This window comes from Spodoptera frugiperda, chromosome 19 (assembly GCF_023101765.2).
Source record: "Spodoptera frugiperda isolate SF20-4 chromosome 19, AGI-APGP_CSIRO_Sfru_2.0, whole genome shotgun sequence".
Classification (NCBI taxonomy): domain Eukaryota; kingdom Metazoa; phylum Arthropoda; class Insecta; order Lepidoptera; family Noctuidae; genus Spodoptera; species Spodoptera frugiperda.
Window position 1 is genome coordinate 2,857,890 of NC_064230.1, and position 20,927 is coordinate 2,878,816.

General features: G+C 37.9%; 2 protein-coding genes across 2 annotated transcripts in view; both read left to right on the forward strand.

The window, feature by feature from the left end:
- Window positions 1–6,955: 6,955 nt before the first annotated feature.
- LOC118281215 (uncharacterized) overlaps window positions 6,956–20,927 on the forward strand; it is a 74,430-nt gene continuing 60,458 nt past the window's right edge. The window contains exon 1 of the mRNA XM_050700927.1: window positions 6,956–7,213. The gene's annotated coding sequence lies outside the window, so the exon portion shown is untranslated. The remainder of the gene's footprint in view (window positions 7,214–20,927) is intronic.
- LOC126911871 (uncharacterized) lies at window positions 8,352–13,317 on the forward strand. Its single transcript, XM_050700956.1, has 2 exons — window positions 8,352–10,255; window positions 12,488–13,317. The coding sequence occupies exons 1-2, from the start codon at window positions 9,001–9,003 to the stop codon at window positions 12,520–12,522; spliced, it is 1,290 nt and encodes a 429-aa protein (XP_050556913.1). The 5' UTR covers window positions 8,352–9,000; the 3' UTR covers window positions 12,523–13,317.

The window sequence follows — 20,927 nt, forward strand, 5'->3', positions numbered from 1 at the left end:
ATGGTTTAATTTTCAAACAGATGTTCGAATCAAAGTATTGACTAAGTGAATACAATGAAAACCATATAAGGAAGTGCATCGAATGAATGATGAATGATGTCATACAGCATGCGTATCGTTAAAGTAAACAAAGGGCATGAAGTAGTCCGCTATTTTGTTACATATTTGACGACACGTTTGGCTTAATGGTTAAGACCTGAGCAAAATCAAATGCAAAATAACACGTTCTTCAACCACAAAGACGAAGTGTCGTGGGTTCGATTCCCACATTATTTAACCGCTAAATATTATGATCAAGAAACTGATGAGTGATTGAATATTAGAGTACATAGTACCTATTTTTGAATACAGTAAATAGTAGGGTGAATTGGGTATTTCTGGACATGCATATTAAAATGAATAGATAAATATAGGAGCCACTAGATCATTATTTTCAATTAAATGAATGATGATGTAAATTGGGTGTTTCTGGATCTCCTCTGATCCAGAAACCCCAATTTCAACCTACTAACGTGATATGGCCGTTTTCGACAACTGGATCGGGCGCATACTTGTAGTATGGAACCTCAAACTCAACAAGTTGGTAGTGCAAAGCAAGTTGCTGGTGGATAATCTTGGCTACCTGATTATGTCTGTGTTATGTCTGAGTATGTCTATGTTATATTATTATGTTATCTAATTTTGGAACCAATAGGTAGTAACAGTAAGTTGAGGATTTTTACCATTAGCGGCATGTAAATTTTGAGAGAAAATGCAGAAGTTACCTACAATATTAAACCTTGAGTTTGATTTCACTCCACATAAAGGAGATTTAACAATTCACATAACTTTATTATGTGTAACTTTAAGTGTGGGAGAGCCATGCTTCGACACAAATGGGCCGGCTCGACCGGAGTGATACCACGGCCGAGCAGAAAACCGACGTGAAACAACGCTTACGTTGTGTTTCGTTGTGTGAGTGAGGTTACCGGAGGCCCAATTCCCCCCTTCCCAATCTTTCCAATCCCCGATTCCCTAATAACCCTTAAATTCCTAACTGCCAAAAAGCCGGCAACGCACTTGTAACGCCTCTGGTGTTTCAAGTGTCCATGGGCGGCGGCGATTGCTTACCATCAGGTAATACGTCTGCTCGATTACCGGCGAGTTTCGTGAACAAAAAGAAACGAATGAAATGAAGATAAATAAATAGCTTTTGATTTGAAACGTTATTTCACGTAATTCTATTAGTAAATCAATAAAACCTACGGCCGAAGATTAAACGAAACTTCGCATTCGAGAACCGGAGTAGCTCTACTGATGTGCATGTGTTACAAGTGCGTTGCCGGCCTTTTGGGGGTTAGGAAATTAAGGATTGTTGGGGAATCGGGGATTGGGAAGATTAGGAAGGTAAATGGGCCTCCGGTAACCTCACTCACACAACGCAAGCGTTGTTTCACGTCGGTTTTCCAGGAGGCCGTGAGGAACCGAATAAGCCCATGATCTTAAAAGTATTCCCACTTATATTTTCTTTTCATCTTCTTGAAAAGCAACCGACTCTCCAATTGAATAATTCAATAAAGTTTTCACTGTTCGCAACGTAAAACGTTTTGTATAGGTAAGACCGACAAAGTAAATGTCAATGTTAAATTTGTATTATAAACCTAACCTAATAAAAAATAAACGAAAGCGCTCTTCACTATCTATAATGGCCACAAAATAATTCAATAACAGTATATTGAGAAACTGTCCGAGCAGTGGGGTCAGACTTCTTCAAGACCCCCCGCCGAAACAGGCCCCAAAAGCTCTCCGACGGAACCTTAAAACTTCTTAAGGATCGTAGCGAGATGAGGCTGCAGTCTTCAGACGATATGTCTGAATACGGCAAGCTCAATAGACGAATCTCGAAATACATGCGACGTGACCTGCGGGCCTATAACGCCGCAAGAGTCAGAGACTTAATTGAGCGAAACAAGGGCTCAAAAGTCTTCGCAAAGAATTCGTCTGTTGGGCAAAGCCAAATGACGAGGCTGAAGACCGAGGATGGCAGCGTCATCTCGTCGAAGTCCGAGATCCTCGGAGAGCTCGAGAGGTTTTACGGACAGTTATACACCTCAACACGGCAACCCATCGTCGGTACAGCTCGGGACCCAAGAGCTAAACTGACGCGGCACTACACTGAGGATATCCCAGACATCAGCCTGTACGAGATTAGGATGGCTCTCAAACAGCTTAAAAACAACAAGGCGCCGGGCGATGACGGAATCACGTCGGAACTTCTGCGAGCGGGTGGAAAACCGATACTTTTAGTCCTCCAGAAGCTATTCAATTCCGTCATACTCGAGGGAACCACGCCGGTAGCATGGCAACGGAGTGTGGTGGTTCTGTTCTTTAAAAAAGGCGACAACTGTCTGCTAAAGAACTACAGACCTATCTCACTTCTGAGCCATGTGTATAAGCTGTTTTCGAGGGTCATCACGAACCGTCTCGAACGCAGGCTTGATGACTTCCAGCCTCCCGAACAAGCCGGATTCCGAAAAGGTTTCAGTACCATAGACCACATTCATACGCTGCGGCAGATTATACAGAAGACCGAGGAGTATAACTTGCCACTATGCTTGGCGTTTGTGGACTATGAGAAAGCCTTCGATTCAATCGAAACCTGGGCGGTGCTGCAGTCTCTCCAGCGGTGCCACATCGACTATAGATACATCGAGGTTTTGAAGTGTTTGTATAACAACGCCACCATGCGCATCCGACTCCAGGAAGAGACTACGAGGCCAATCCAGTTGCGGAAGGGCGTGAGACAGGGAGACGTTATATCTCCGAAACTGTTCACAAACGCACTGGAGGACGTTTTTAAGCTCTTGGACTGGAGCGGACGCGGCATCAACATTAATGGCGAATACATCACTCATCTCCGTTTCGCCGATGACATAGTCGTAATGGCAGAGTCGCTGGAAGAGCTGAACACCATGCTCAGCGACCTCAATACCGTTTCCCAACAGGTGGGCCTTAAAATGAACATGGACAAGACGAAAATCATGTCAAATGTCCATGTTGCACCTATACCGGTTGTCGTTGGGAACGATATACTCGAAGTTGTAGACCACTACACATACCTGGGTCAGATCATCCAGCTAGGTAGGTCCAACTTCGAGAAAGAGGTCGCTCGAAGAATCCAACTCGGATGGGCAGCATTTGGGAAGTTGCATGAAGTCTTCTCGTCAAAAATCCCGCAGTGTCTGAAGACCAGGATGTACAACCAGTGTGTGTTGCCAGTGATGACGTACGGTACCGAGACATGGTCCCTAACTGCTGGCCTTTTAGAAAGGCTCAGAGTCGCCCAGCGCGCGATGGAGAGAGCTATGCTCGGAGTATCTTTGCGCGACAAAATCCGAAATATGGAAATTCGCCAAAGAACAAGAGTTACAGACATAGCTCTCAAAATATGCAGGCTGAAGTGGCAATGGGCAGGCCACGTCGCTCGGAGGACTGATGGCCGCTGGGCCAGGAAGGTGACTGAGTGGCGACCGCGGACCGGAAGACGCAGCGTGGGCAGACCTCCCACTAGGTGGACCGACGACATCGTCAGAGTGGCGGGGAGCCAGTGGATGCAGGTGGCGGCTTGTCGTTCTACGTGGAGGACCAAGGGGGAGGCCTTTGTTCAGCAGTGGACGTCTCTCGGCTGATGATGATGATGATGATATTGACAATAAAAATAAATCGAATACACTGTACCTAACTAAATCTAGGAATTATTTAGGTCGGGTCTCATCACATTATGTGAAGATTTCTTTCTCGCTCGCACAACTGTTATCAGCGATAAAGCTATCTCTTTCTAACCGATGACGCACGACTATTTCAATAACAGGTAGGTAATGCGATTCAGTGTTGCCGCGTAATTGTTGCTGTTTTGGTTTTAGGGTAATTTTTTTAAGAAGGGAAAACGCGTTTGTTTTTATTTTTGTTTATTTATATGATATTATTTGAGTTAAATTAGTTCTATATAATTATATTATGAACATAAAATGTATACATATAATCTACTTTCGTATAAGCATTATTACTGAACTTCTAAAATATTTAAACTAAAATAAAAAAATATTAGAAATAATACGATTATGAAAATTTTAAATTAAAGTGTATGATAACGGCCAAGTACCTATAAAAATTAAGAATAAATTCAAATCTGATCCTGTTAAACTTAAAAATGGCGATATCTAACCTGTCAATTGATCGTAGAGATGGCAGTCGATACGGCTTACCTTCTTATGTGAAGAATTTTAAGTGTGGGAGAGCCATGCTTCGGTACGAATGGGCCGGCTCGACTGGAGTGATACCACGGCTGAACAGAAAACTGACGTGAAACAACGCTTGCGTTGTGTGAGTGAGATTCCCAGAGGCCCAATTACTCTTCTTTCCAATCTACCCAATTCCCGATTTCCTAAAAGTCCTTAAATTCCTTACCCCTAAAGGCCGGCAACGCTCTTGTAGAACCTCTGGTGTTTTGAATGTCCATGGGCGGCGGCGATTGCTTACCAGCAGGTGATACGTCTGCTCGTTTACCGGCTTATACCATAAAAAATATATTTTCCAGCAGTATATGACTATGAACATCACAGACACTAATGATGATTTAAAGTTTACAAGCAGAACGCATTCCATTACAGATGTTATGCCAAATTTCCAAAGAGACAATGACATTAATTTCCGCGAATGAACACGTTTGTATGTTTATATGTATTTAAATATATCGTGAGTGACCCGGTTGTGGCCACTTTAAGAATTTTGTCGACTTTGAGGCTTTCTTAACTTATAGTTTTTGTTATCACGAACATATTTTTTTGTAAAAAAGTAATTTAACATGTATTAATCTTGCCTAAGAAAACCCTTTTTTTAAAGAACGTCCAGTAAAAAAATAACTGTATAAAAAAGAAAAAAAAAGGGAGTTTGTGCCATTTTTGGCCAGATCCGTGCCATTTCTGGCCACGGTCGTGTGCCAGTTCTGGCCATCAAAAAATACAATTAAAGTAATCAAAATTTATTAGTTAGATTTGACATTTTAGAAACAATGGTTTTCATTTAGTCTGGAAAAAATGAAATGTTATTACTTCACTTGAATTTAACTTACAAATAAAGAGATCAACATTTATATGACGTTGGTAAAAGCTGCAAAGTAAACTGACCTCCCTTTGTGTGAAGGCAATTTATTGCATCTCTGAAAATGAAAAATATGTGTTTGTTGATATGTAAAGCCAAGGAAAAATAATAAATAAATTACGATAAATGACTAGAAGTGGGGCGTTTATGTACAAAAGTTTTGGCCAGCCGTGTGGCCAAAGATGGAGAAATTCATAATTTTGTCTCCATTAGTGGCCACCTTCTAATAATCCCACTTCAAAAACATATGGCGACAAAATAACTTTAGTTCCACTTAGACAATATATTCTTCATGTAGTATTAACATAAACATCCAAACAATAAGCAAAGATTAAAAAAATAAAAACCAAATCCTCACCCGCTCGCCTTAGACTTTTTGTTAAGATCTTAACAATTTCACCCTCAACTAAAAAGAATGACTTGTTGCATCGAAGTGAAGTTTGACACATCAAAGCTGCCAACGGTATCAGTGTCTCCAATATTCAATATTTTAAATACTGTACATAACAGAGTAATTTATTTGTCCATGCCTTAGTTATAAATATTTGAAGGCCCAAGTGGCCACAAAGGGGTCGATGGCCACAACCGGGTCACTTGCCCTAGGAAGGTGAAACAAGACAATGGGAAGCCAGCCAAACCACAAGTTATCATTAATCTACTTAATTGAGCTGATTGACGTACACACGCCACGCCAGCACATCAAGGTACTCTTATGTATCAGACTATTGTAATACATTTTCAACCTTATGTCTTTGGTATTAAGTTGTAAAGTCGATGATAAAAACTTTCAATTTGGGGTAGTTTGAGGTGCTGGTCTGTAGATTGTTATGTAGAAATTGCTATGAGGAAATTAAACAATTTTTGCAAATAGGTATTCCCAGTATTATAGCTTTTAATCAGACTTTTACTTTTTCCTTACTTACTACATTATATATTACTTATAAAACACAAAATAAAATAACATTTAAATATATTAAACTAGGAGCCGACTAGTAGCGGGAACATGGTCCAAGCTACCGGTGGTTAGGGCTCCAGAGACAGAAACCTTCTCACAATACGTGCCGTTTCCAGGAGAACTGCCTTCTGTATCAAACCCTTGTTCCACCAGCCTAACGCCAGCCTTTTAAGATGGATGTCGAGGCTTTTAGGGATCAACCCATTGGCTGACATATCTATTAGCACAATGATAGCTGAATCTACATTCCACATGGCGACAATCTCGTGAGCTATTTTACCATTATTATGGAGGTAAATATTTACCTATACCTGTCTGTGAGTTGTTGTTGTATTTTTATCTTCTCTCTCTCTTTCTTTCTCTCTCTCTCTCTCTCGGTTCTCATTAATGAGGGTTTCACCAATTCAAGTTCCTATAGGATTCTGTGACTCACAACTAGTAAAACTTTGTTCTTACGTCAGTTTGATCATGGTACTGATCGGTTACCAGGTGACCCGTCTACTCGTTTTCAGTTGAAATAGCAGATTTCATAAAAAAAAATCACACGTTCCAATTAATTAACCTTTTTAAACAAGTTTTTAATATAGATTACAGGCAAATGGCAATAAGTATTAATAATGGTTTAATTTAAATAAAAGTATTGACTTTTGACTTCATTAAACTACATAGCATACTTACGTGTGTCAGAAATAGCATTAAACTAATAATAATTTTATTGTATTACCAAATAATTCATATATTTATAGATAAAACAAACAATTGCAAATTGCAAAACCTCAAATAAATGTTTTGGCAAACATTTACTTTTAGGTGGCAAAATTTATATTTAGCACTGACCACACTGAAAACTTGACGCAGGTAGGCGAAAAATGTTCACCACTCAAACTCGTGCGCACCGTATGTCATGACATACTCGCGAAACTGTGCAACGAAAACAACAAAATAATTCTTGGAAAATCGCGTCGCGTCTTTATTGGTGATAGCCGTGCAAGCTCGTGCCTTTAAACATCTTTATAGTGAGAAATACCATAGAATTTGTGTGTTGTGATCTGAATAAACTGTGTAACTACATTACTTGTGTCTGGATTTTTTACTGCAATTCGCTGATGGCGTACTGAGGTGAGTGCCCCAAATAAATAGGCCTTCACTTTTTATTTGCAATTTAATGTTGCTATGTAGAATGTATCTTGGCTGTAAGCTGTGATGCCTTTGTACGTTCAGAGACAAAAAGTTCACAGTTGAACATAAAGTTGGTGATTTTAAAAAAAGAATACGTTCGTGTTTTGGCGGTGAAAGGCGTATGTGTGGATTTGCGATCGTGTAAAAAAACATCTGCGTAACGAAACGGCTTTAATAAAATACTATTTTTAGTGAAATTACGCAGGTTGTCGACTGTTTAAACAAACTTGTATGTGTAGCTGCGTTATACAACTATCCTCATGTACGAATAATGATTCATTTAGAGCTATATAGACGTGAATATACACTCCAACATAAAATATATATAATTGATATCCGGTGAAGATTAGCAAATGTACACTACTATCTTTTAGCAAATTCTTACATCATGACAATAAGTTATCAGGCCAGCCAATCAGAATACACAAAAACTGTGATAACTATCTATGAATAAGATATGTTGAGACTTATTATCAGTTTCGTCTATGTTTTTGCAAATCTATCTTTTGTTAAAATTGTAACTAATAAAGAAATGGTTGTAAATAAAAACTTTATGAAATCTATACTTATTTTTACACTAAATCACTCTTATATTACTTATAGTGAAAGTCAAATCATTTATTCCAATTAAACCATATACTTAGGTACTTTTGAAACATCAGCAAAGAAATAAATAAATAATAGTCTGTCAGTCTGTCCGTCAGTGAAGCTAGGCTAGCTTAGTTATAAATGTGCAAGTTTGTTTGAATATTTGTCCATCAATCAAGCTGAAACTACTGAACAGATTTTGATGAAATGTGGTATATAGGCAGGATATTACAAGTGTGTTACTGGCTTTCTGAAGGTTAGGAATTTAAGGATTGTTGAGGTATCAGGATTTGGAAAGATTATTGGGTCTCCGGTAACCTCACTAACATGACAAAACACAATGCAAGTGTTGTTTAATGTCTGTTTATTGCTCAGCCGTGGTATCACTCTGGTCGAATCAACCCATTAGTGCTGAAGCATGATGCTTCCACACATAAAAACTATAAGTGGTCTCTAATCCTACAAGATTGATATAGAGAGAAACATCTAACAGAACTATTTGCTGTGTACTTTCTAAGACTTTATTAACACACCACTGACAAACGGTGAAGGAAAACATTACGAGGAAACCTGGGTTAATAATTTCTAATTATAAGTATGAAATCGCCAACCCGCATTGAGCATAGTGATTAAAGCTCAAACCTTCTCCGTGTGAGAAGAGGCCTTTGGTCAGCAGTGGCCACTTATAGACTGTTAATGCGAAGTAATTTGCCTTGTATTGGCGTAATTCCAGACTTTGTATTTACTTACTAGGTATGTGTAGTGTATTACATATAATAAACGTAGCACGCTAGCTGGTGGGGCGCTCAGTGATGGGGAGTGCGGCTAGCGAGTCGCTAGCCGCTCAGTCACTGTCTAGCCGCCGAGCAGTTAAGTGCATTACTATTCAACCTGCTGTTTTATTCCTGTGTACATACCCAGCGAACCCCATGTGGCGACCCTACCAGGATTACAAAACCGTAAGGTATGTACAAAAATTCCAAAAATATCGAATTAAGAGGTAAATCAGTGACTAATCAGTTTTTATTCGTTGAAATATTCCTTGTAGCTTTATATAACTAGGAATGAATATGAACTTTATACTGTTATTGAATCTTGTTACATAAAATTCATACGTCATAATTGAAATAAAATAACCTATGTTAGTTCAAGATAAAATAGTCAAAAAAAAAAAAGAAAAAAATATGTCACACCTACCGCCACTAGAGTCCTTGGACTGTGATGGGGACCCGGCTTCGGTGGGATTACGGTGGGAAAAGTGGAAGCGTGCGCTTGAGTTGTACTTAATCGCTACTAATGTTACCACACCAGAAGCAAAAAGAGCTGTGCTCTTACATATGGGTGGTTTAACCCTGCAGGAAGTTTACTATAATATTCCTGGCGCACATTTAGAAACTACTGCCGATGATGACAACGATATTTTTACAGTTGCCATCAACAAACTAAATGAGTATTTTGCACCCAAACAAAGTCGGGTATATGAGCGTCATTTGTTTAGACTCATTAAACAAGAAAGCGGAGAGAAGTTTGATAAGTTTCTTGTTAGGCTTCGACACCAAAGTTCGAAATGCAAATTTACTGCCCCTGATGAACATATGATCGATCAAATCACTGAAAAATGCGAGTCAGCCAAATTAAGAAAAACAATCCTGACTCTCGGTGATGACGTTACACTAGACAAAATTATATTCGAGGCAAACGCTTTGGAAACAGTAAACCGTCAACTCAATAACTTTGGTTTGCCAGGACCTAGTAAAGACCTGTCAGTAAATAGAGTAGAGACGCGTACGAGTAAAAAGAGTTCGAATTCTAATTCTTGTTCCCGTTGTGGTGGCACTCATTCAAGTGATAGTAAGTTTTGCCCAGCCCGTGATAAAAAATGTCTCAAGTGCGGGTTTATTGGACATTTCCGAAAACTGTGCAGAACTAGGGCAAAGAAACGAAAATCAAATGATTATACATCTAAGTCAAACCAGTATATACATCCTGATAAAAAGTTAAAAAGTAAATCTGATGAAGTCGATTACATTTTTCAAATTGAAGGTGACGACACTATTAAATGTGTTCTTGGGAATGTCTTAATTGACATGTTAATTGACTCTGGTAGTAAATATAATATAGTTAGTGACGTAACTTGGCAAACTCTAAAAAGCAAAAAAATTCTAGTTGAAAATCAAGTAAAAAACCCGAACAAGACATTCAAGGCCTATGGAAGTCAAAACCCTCTAACAGTTCTCGGCGCATTTGATTCTACCATAATGGTTAATAACGGATTGCCTGGCATCAAAGCAACTTTTTATGTTGTAAAGGACGGCACAAGGAATTTACTTGGAAAAGATACTGCTACTAGACTCGGAGTTCTGAAACTAGGAATAGGTGTTAATGCAATCGATGGTAGGTTTCCTAAATTTAAAGATGTCCAAATCCATATCCCTATAGATATGTCTGTCAAACCGGTCTCTCAACCTTGTCGAAGAGTTCCAATACCCTTGGAGGCTAAAATTAATAAAAAAATTCAGGAGCTACTTGATTTAGATATCATAGAACCCGTAAATGGCCCTTCTGATTGGATCTCTCCCCTTGTACCCGTTCTAAAAAGTAACGGAGATGTTCGCATCTGTGTAGACATGAGGCGAGCAAATCAAGCCATTATTAGAGAAAAACATCCTTTGCCCACTATGGAACAGCTAATACCAAAGTTCAGAAATGCCAAAATATTTTCTAAACTGGATCTAAAAAATTCATTTCATCAATTAGAGTTGAGTGAGAATTGTAGATACATCACAACATTCATTTGTAGCCAGGGACTGTTTAGATACAAGCGACTCATGTTCGGTATTTCCTGCGCTCCTGAATTTTTTCAGAAGAACTTAGAAAGAGTACTTTTGCCTTGTACTGGGGTGGTTAATTTTATAGATGACATTGTCGTCTACGGTAGCAATGTGGCTGAACATGGGGCGAGGTTAAAACAAGTTTTACAGGTTTTAAAAGATAATCATGTCTCTTTAAATGATGAAAAGTGTGTTTACGGGGTTAAACAAATAGAATTCCTCGGGCATCAACTGTCTTGTGAGGGAGTAAAGCCTTTAGATAAGTATATTAAAACAATTGACTCCTTTCGAGTACCTAGTGTCATTGAAGAGGTACAAAGCTTTTTAGGGCTGGTAAATTATGTAGGAAAATGGATCCCTAATTTAGCAACATGGACTGAACCTTTACGCGAACTTTTAAGATTAAAACTGAACAAGGGTACTAATATTACTTCTCATTGGGGTGATAAACAGTCACGCGCATTTGAAGGGTTAAAACGGGCTATGACACAAATTAAAACCTTAGGATACTATGATCCACTAGACCGCACCCAAGTATACGCTGATGCTAGTCCAGTTGGGTTAGGCGCTGTACTCGTTCAGCATGGTAAGAATGGGCCGCGAATAATTGCATTCGGTAACAAAAGCCTCTCAGACCGCGAAAAACGTTATTGTCAAACTGAGAAAGAAGCTCTTGCTCTAGTATGGGCAGTAGAACATTTTGATATGTATTTGTTTGGCAAGGATAGTTTCGAACTCATCAGTGACCACAAGCCTTTGGAGGTAATATTCGGGCCAGATTCTAAACCATGTGCGAGGATCGAACGTTGGGTTCTCCGCCTACAGTCGTACAATTTTAAAATTGTCTATAGTCCGGGCAAGAAAAATATTGCGGATTCATTGTCGCGATTGTGTGTCGATAATAGTCAGTCTCCAGAACCTTTCGATGACGATAACTATTTAAATCTAGTTGTTGATGAATCTCGTCCTACCGCAATCACCTTGCGTGAGCTGACGCAAGCATGTGAAGCGGATCCAGAACTGAAATTAGTTAGAATTGGAATCTATAATAATAACTGGGAACAAAGTGTCAGCACTTACAAGATCTTCGAACATGAGCTTTGTTTTCAAGATAATTTACTTTTGCGAGGGAATAAAATCGTTATTCCGTCTATTTTGAGGTCGAAAGTTTTAAATGCAGCTCACGAAGGTCATCCGGGCATCGTAGCTATGAAAACACGACTACGATCCAAAGTATGGTGGCCCAAAATCGATAGAGACGCAGAACATTACGTCAGATCTTGTAAGGGCTGTACTCTAGTTTCTGCTCCTAATCCCCCGAATCCCATGCGCAGACGTGAGCTTCCAATACAACCCTGGATTGATATAGCCATAGATTATCTCGGACCCTTACCGACTGGACATTACCTTTTAGTCGTTATAGATTATTATAGTCGTTATAAAGAGGTAAAAATTACAAAAACTATTGACTCAACGCACACAATAAATATACTGAAAGAGATATTTTCTCGATTAGGCACACCCGTGAGTATTACTGCTGATAACGGCCGACAGTTTATTAGTACAGAATTCGATGATTTTTGCAAAGAATTCGGTATTCAGTTGTTCCATAGCATTCCTTATTGGCCACAGCAAAACGGGGAGGTTGAAAGACAAAACAGGGACATATTGAAACGGTTACGAATAAGCCAAAGCCAAAGGTCCAATTGGCAAGAAGATTTACTTAAATATATGACCATGTACAATAGCACTCCTCATTCTGTGACCGGTAAATCTCCTGCTGAACTTTTTTCAGGCGTAAATTCAGAGACAAGCTACCTTCTGTGTTAGATATTGAATTTGCAGAAGTAGATCTAGAAACAAAGGACAGAGATGTGGAAATGAAAACAAAGGGCAAAGAATATGCAGACAGAAAAAGACAAGCAACTGAATCAAACATTGAAGTCGGAGAAAAAGTATATGTAAAAAACACCGTGAAGGAGAATAAGTTAACAGCTACATTTAATGATGCGCCACATACGGTACTCAATAAAAAAGGCAATGACGTTGAAGTAGTAAATGATGAAAATGGGAAACGACTTCGTAGGAATATAGTACACTTGAAGAAGGTCGAAGGTAAATGGGAAGTATGCCCAAATAAATATTTAGAGAACCATAATAATGAAGATGAAGAATTAAGTGAAAGAGAATAACTGATTTTTGGCTGATTTTGTACCTTGTTATTGTTAAGTGTTAATATTGTAGTATTGTGATTCTGATGAGCATCCTAGAATAATATTTTCAATTTTTCAAATTTTGTAAAAGGTAGATATGTAGTGTATTACATATAATAAACGTAGCACGCTAGCTGGTGGGGGCGCTCAGTGGTGGGGAGTGCGGCTAGCGAGTCGCTAGCCGCTCAGTCACTGTCTAGCCGCCGAGCAGTTAAGTGCATTACTATTCAACCTGCTGTTTTATTCCTGTGTACATACCCAGCGAACCCTTACAGTATGTTATCATTAATATGTTTGCGCATTCCAATAAGTGATTCAGTGTAACTTATTGCATGTAGTAAAATATTACATTTTAGTAGACAGACAAAACAGTCTGTACTTAATATAGTGCAAGATTGGGTTGTTAATTATTCCATTCTGACTATTTGGTTAGATTAAGAGCTTAACTAGTAGTTAGCCATAAGCAATATTCTGCATTAAATATCTACCTCGAAACCACAGTTTGCCTATGTTCCAAATTTCATAACAAAGTCAAAGTCAAAAATTATTTATTTCAAATAGTCTAGATAGGCACTTTTGAACGTCAAAACAAATATAATAATATTAAAAATGTCTGTCTGTCGGCCAGTCCTCTAGTGAAGCTATTTGCTCATTCCAAAGTGTAGATTCCTATAGAGAAGAACGAGCAAGAAACTCCATAGGTCACTCTTTTTCAATCAGATTCACAATACAATTCTTGGTTACATTGTTTCGATTACCTCAACTATGTGAGAAGCAATTAACAATTCCTTTAGCCGTTTAGACGTGATTAAGTAACAGACATACACACAAAAACAAAAACTTTCGCATTTATCACTAGGTACCAACATAGTATAAAATGAAGTCGTTGTTCAAACATTTGCTTGCACTGGATGCATTCGCCTTGGTTTCATCTGCAAGGTATATCCCACAAAAACATTTCATGTTAAATGTTGCCAAGACGAGACCATATAGCTCGCACTGTCAAAAAGTAATCAGATCCCGTGTAGAGCCAAGTTTCTAACCCTATACTTTTGAACTGGCGAGTCGGCCGCACGGACTTTTTGCTATTCGTCATATGGGCTTGAGCTTAAAAATCTATTCAATCTTCTAAACTCTTTCCGTGCGCCCAACTCGCCAGTTCAAAAGTATAGGGTTAGAAACTTGGCTCTACACGGGATCTGATTACTTTTTGACAGTGCGAGCTATATGGTCTCGTCTTGGCAACATTTAACATGAAATGTTTTTGTGGGATTTCATTTCTTTTTGTAGGTTGCTTATGATAGAAAGATAAAATGAGCGACAAATTCACCTACTAAACTACTAAATTTATAAGAAAATTGGAAACGTAATCCTAATACTTTTTATCAATGAAAATTAAAACACTAGTATCTAAACCTTTACCTACTAAACTACTAACAATGAAATATTAGGCAAATGGTTTTTTTCTCCGCGATAGCAAACTTTTAAATCACCGAAATATTCCGAAAACTTTTCATTCAACGAGACAACCGTCAACGACGTCTGCCCTCGCGCGTCTGCCCGCGTTCGGGTGCCGCGCTCGCTGACGGGCCGATTATTTTTAGCTACTGCGCGGGGACGAGGGGGCAGGCGGCGGGCGTTGGCGCATACTATACTTACGATGCTTATGTTCAAAAGTATAGGTTGATTAATAAACACTTACCGAAGTGAAGTGTAGTAATATTATTCATATCTAAGTACTTATGGGTAGGATAATGTTTTGATTTGATGAAAAGTTTGTGTTCTATGTACTTGTGTATAATTTTCAGATCTCAAGCAGGAAATAGGGAATTAAGTTTCCCTCTTTCAGATTTTTACCCCTCCGCGGCCGCATTCAGACCTCTAGCGTCAAAAAGTGCGGAAGTCTCGAACAAACTTTCACCCCCTAGTTTAAGGGGTTGGGGGGTAAAAGTTCCAAGTTTTAGGATTTTTTTGTTGTTTGGGTACTAATACTAGCTTACATACCAAATTTCAGTTTTCTAGGACTTCAGGAGGACTTAAGAATTTTGTTGTTCATCAGTGAGTGAGTGACGAAATCGGGGTATTTTAGATATCAATAAAATCTAAAGTATAAGAGCTATGCAATTGAAACTTTAGAGGTTTATTAAGTCTACCACTGACATTATATCCTGAAAATTTTGTTTATCTGGTATAACCCAAACTCAAGTTATGAAGGTTCAAAAATACGACGAAGCGCTTCGAGAAAAGGTAGGTAGTGCCCTTGCGCTTCGCTTGGCTCGTCTTGGCGGGGCACTACCGTGCCCCCAGATATGCTATGAAAATAAAACTAGTGAAGTTCTTTGTCAAATTACGTGAGTATGTCGAAGAACATAATAATTAAGTGTGGGAGAGCCATGCTTCTGCACGAATGGGCCGGCTCGACCGGAGTGATAACACGGCCGAGCAGAAAACCGACGTGAAACAACGCTTGCGTTGTGTGAGTGAGGTTACCGAAGGCTCCCTATGTCCCTTTGTATGCTTAAATCTTTAAAACTACGCAACGGATTTTGATGCGGTTTTTTTTTAATAGATAGAGTGATTCAAGAGGAAGGTTTATATGTATAACTAGCTACTTCCCCGCGGTTTCACCCGCTCTGCTTGGCTCCTATTGGTCATAGCGTGACGTTTATAGCCTATAGCCTTCCTCGATAAATGCACTACTCAACACAAAATAATTATTCAAATCGGACCAGTAGTTCCGGAGATTAGTGCATTCAAACAAACAAACTCTTCAGCTTTATAATATTAGTATTAGTATGTATAATACATGCATAATATATCACTATTGTACCCATGCGAAGCTGAGGCGAGTCGCTAGTATTATTAGTATAAGTAATTGTGTCTCAAATACTGACTGTCAAGAGGTTATTTATTATCTACCAGTTGACTTCTCGAGACCTAAATATTTTATACAATTTAATATATGCACTTCTGTTTGTAACTGCATAACTTAAAAGGTGTGCTATGATGTTATATCCTTTGTTCCATAGAAGCTGTGTAGCTACATGCAAATTGGGTAGTATCCTCGGTCAAAAATAAATTATTACAACTTTTCAATACAATACAATATTCAAAAATAATCACACTCTCATTAAAAAATTTGATAAACTACTTTATTTTCGATTTTTTCTAGCTAAATTTCTAGAAATAAGTCTGCTATTTGACGCAAAAATCTGATGACATCATAATAGAGTATTTCATACAATACAAAGTTCATAGAAAATATCGTTTTTGACGTTTCGAATAAAGTATTGAATTTGACTAGTAGGAAACTAGTCTAATAACTAATGTAATAGGGGTGAGTCTATTGCCATACAGTTACTGGGCACATTTCTACTCCTGAGCGATTTTAGAAAAACCGAAAAAGTACCAGTAGAACTTTGTCCGACCCAGAAATCGAACCCGTTTTCTAGGTTTTATCTCTAAATGTAGAGCCTTTAATGTATTTACGATACGTTTAAAATTAACTATTAAGCTACGTTTAAAATTAGCTAGCTTAAAAGTTTCCCGCGAAAAATGTCAGTCAATTGTCAATCTTTTAAGGTTTCCGTCATAAAATATAAAGAAATCGGTTACTAGGCAAAAAATCTATCGTCGAATGTGTTGCTATGCGCAAATCTCGCGAACAGCTGAACTGATTTCGTTAATTCTTCTTTTTTGTTAGTTCTGTTATTGTTACAAAAACGTTCATACAAAAAAAAAAAGCATAGAAAAAATACCCAAGGTGAAAAAGTTTTTTTCTAATAATGTTAAAAATATATTATTAACTAACTAGCGACCCGCCCCAGCTTCGCATGGGTGCAGTAGTGATATATTACGCATGTATTAACTATACATATAACTATTAAACCCTCCTTTTGAATCACTCTATCCATTAAAAAAAACTGCATCAAAATCCGTTGCGTAGTTTTAAAGATTTAAGCATACAAAGGGACATAGGGAAAAAGAAAGAGACTTTGTTTTATACTAGTTATGTTAAGTAATATGTATAAGAAGATTTAGATATTTATTTTACCTATGTATGTTATGTACCTACTATGAAAACGGCGCTAAAACATAATTGGCGATGAGACTTTATGATATAACTAACTAAATACCCCGTTACTAATCTTAATTTGATAATTTAGTCCATGCATTCTGAGAATTACAAAATATGATGTCATCATTTGGCAGGTATGCAAAACACGTGTTATACAATAACAAAAATATAATAATAGGTACTCTTCGATTACCTGTGCCTGAGAGAGTGACAGACTGTACACAGCTGTAACTACTGCGCGTAGCAAGCTGTGTGACATGTAGCGCGCTGTAGGAGTGTAGGGGAGTGCTGAGAGAGTGACAGACTGTACACAGCTGTAACTACTGCGCGTAGCAAGCTGTGTGACATGTAGCGCGCTGTAGGAGTGTAGGGGAGTGCTGAGAGAGTGACAGACTGTACACAGCTGTAACTACTGCGCGTAGCAAGCTGTGTGACATGTAGCGCGCTGTAGGAGTGTAGGGGAGTGCTGAGAGAGTGACAGACTGTACACAGCTGTAACTACTGCGCGTAGCAAGCTGTGTGACATGTAGCGCGCTGTAGGAGTGTAGTAGTTACTATGGCGCCAAGTTCCAAATCTTAGTCCGTTCAGAGTTATTCTTTATTAAACATGGTAGTTTTATCAGTAGCTAAGTAATGCTATTTTTACGTCATAATTGCATTTGTGTTTTATACACGTAGTGTGGATACTAGGAAACTTTTTGTCATAAGGTAACAAGGTAAGATTTGGAACTTGGCGCCATAGTAACTTTTATTCAGCTCAAAATTACTTATCCAATGATGTAACACACATAGCTATTGGAAGGTGGGACTAGGATTTGCATCCTCCTTTGTCTTATTTTATTAGAAATATTAAAATAGTTACTAACTGCCTCGTTGGCCGAGTGGTTGCAAGTGCGACTGCCGGGTAAGGGGTCTCGGGTTCGATTCCTGGGTCGGGCGAAGTATTACTGGGCTTTTTTCGGTTTTTCGAAAATTTCTCAGTGGTAGCACGGAGTCTGGAAATGTGCCCGGTATATGGCAATAGGCTCACCACCTATTACATGGGACTTACAACATAAGTTGTGAAAAGTGGGTGTACACAGTGGCATTACATGCCATAATGTGCACCTCTGCCTACCCCTTCGGGGATTAAAGGCGTGACGATATGTATGTATGTATGTAAAAATAAAAGTTACACCATAAGATGCAATGTTTTAATCGTATTAAAAATGGCTACGCGAAAGAGAGAGATGGCATGAGTGAGTGAGTGAGACAGAAGACGTGTGCCACAGATGACATAGAATATTAAATGATTTTCCTGGATGTGTCAACGGTATACAACGCAATTAGAATATTACAATTTTAGTTTTAACTATTCTTCGTAGAGTTTCATAGTATTTGCAATTGATTTCTTACTAAATTAATGTGAAACAACTAGTTAAAATACGTTAAAAAAAGTATTTACAATAGGGATGGATGACTGGGTCAAAAATAAATTATTACAACTTTTAAATAACTACAATAAAATATTGAAAAATTTGATGAACTAGTATGTACTTAATTTTCGACTATTTTCTAGCTAAATTTCTTGAAATAAGTCTGCTATTTGACGTAAAAATCTGATGACGTCATAATAGAGAATTTCATACAAAGTTCATAGAAAATATCGTTTTTGACGTTTCGAAAAAAGTATTGAATTTGACTAGTAGGAAACTAGCCTATTATTATAATCTATCTGTTAAAACACGAACTTGGAACTATTATCTAAAAACTCATGTTATTATATGTTAATTTTTCTCAAATAATCATTATTAATAAATGTCACAAATGATTTAAGACCATAATTTATCAAATCAGTCCAGTCGTTTTTTTTTTTTGTTTTAACGAACAGCAATTGATTTTTATTAATATAGAGATAGTTATATAGAAATAATTTATCTTCGACATACCTATTAAATCATGTCTGATTTATTTTAACGATAAATAACCAAGAAGTGAGTGCATCGTTATAAATAGAGAAAAAATTAAAATATCACGTCTGCAATATTGTCAGTCTAAATAATTTATAGGTTCTGTCAAAATGGCGCCTGTAGATTTGATATTCAAATCTGTAAACGCGATCGAAATTCGAATACATTTTCATTCATTCTTTATACATTGAAACTTGTCAAGTGCGAATCGGGATATCATGTGAACGATTCGTTGTTAAAAAATGTTGCAAGAGTAATAATTTACTTTTATACCGTCTCCTCTTGTAAAGCAGTCATGCTAGCTAAGGAGGAGGCGGAATTTAAGGGTTGGTGGGGTACAAGAGTTGTCAGTGATTCGGACGTGGAATTAGGCCTTATAGCGCGGCAACCCCAGCGCATATCTTTGTAGCCGTCCGCTAGAGCGCGCTGTGTCAGTTGCGTTGACGTTCGAGTTTTAACACGTTCGCGCGGGCAAACGGCTCGCGCTCAAAAGTTATTGTAGTAATAGTTGTAAGTGAGTTTTTATTAGACATTCTGTGTGTTCTGGAACAATAAACTGTTAACACAATCAGTGAGTCCTAATTTGCTCCCCACCGACGCTATAACCTCCGGTAACCTTACTCACACAACGAAATACAACGCAAGCGTAGTTTCACATTGATTCTCTGCTCGACCGTGGTATCACTCCGGTCGAACCGACCCAGCAGTGCCGAAGCATGTTTCAGACATGTTTGATGACATTAAGGACGCGTTCTCATAATTGACAGGTATCGAATCGCATCACTACATTGACACGACTCTCGACAATACACACATACGCACGGATAGCTGCGGAAATTATGACAAAATGACCTTGATACTTTGAAAGTTTGAATATTTTCTTACTTTCTTTTTTAATATTTTTATTTTGTTTAGTGCGTGCGTAGACTCAAATGTTTTGTGTTATCTGTTGTTCAATTCCGTTCAGTGCCGAATTTGGGCTCGGATTATTCGATTGGTGTCATTTTCATAGTTTTCGGAAAGTAAGCGTTCGAAATCAAAAATCAAATGGTGCCAACGCAAAACTAACTTTTTACATGCTTTTATTTAGTTTCATATGTAAAGGATGTATGTATGTGTGTTTGTTTGTATGTTTCTATATAACCGACCTCTTCCAACTCGATTTTTACCCATTTTAAACGGACCGATTTCGTTCAAACTTTGTAGACTTATCAAGGACCGGTGGCAAATTAATACCTCGTAGAAATTAATCAAGGGTCAGGAATCCCTGACGTGGACACTTAACAGCCCAGATGAACCTGAAGAGATATGAATATACTATCTTAAGAAAAGTTGTTCAGCGTGATGAGCACATTTTAGCGCCATACGAAAATCGAGGATGTAGAATCCCTGACATGGACTCCAGCCCAGCCGAACCTGAAGAGATTTGAATATACTTTCAAGAAAAGATATTTAGCGTGATGAGCACTTTTTCGCCATATCTTTTATACTAATTATTCTCATAACAATACTAAATTTTCCGCCTACTGTTAGTATTAATATTAAAATTATTTTGTTCGGTTCATCACAAAAACATGTTTTTAAGTTTTTTTAATCTACAATGTGATAGGGGTGGGACTTCTAACCCGTTAAGGCTGAGTACTACATCTAATTTTATCGACAAAAAAAATAATATGGGGGGTTGAACCCCTAATTGAAAATATTGAAAAATTGTGATTTTTTCGGTAAAAATAATTCACAAATGATTTTTTTCTCACCAAAACATTATCAAACATTTGAAAAAAGTAATGAATTAGTTAGCCAAGGTTATTAGCTACCGTTTGTCGTTTTTTTTTTGTTTCTACGACGCATACAACCTTTGATATCAAAAAAAGTAAAAAAAATATTAAAATAGCCATAATTTTTAGGGGGAGGGGATTCGACCCAGTATTCATTCTGCAGTAAAAAACATAATTTGAAAACTTTAAATAATTAATAACTTTGTTTTATTTCTGA

Coding starts and splice junctions, on each gene's coding strand:
- LOC126911871 (XM_050700956.1), top strand. CDS start 9,001: ATGTTAGTTCAAGATAAAATAGTCAAAAAAAAAAAAGAAAAAAATATG. Junction 10,256..12,487: donor AGGTGTTAATGCAATCGATG/GTAGGTTTCCTA, acceptor AACTTTTTTCAG/GCGTAAATTCAGAGACAAGC.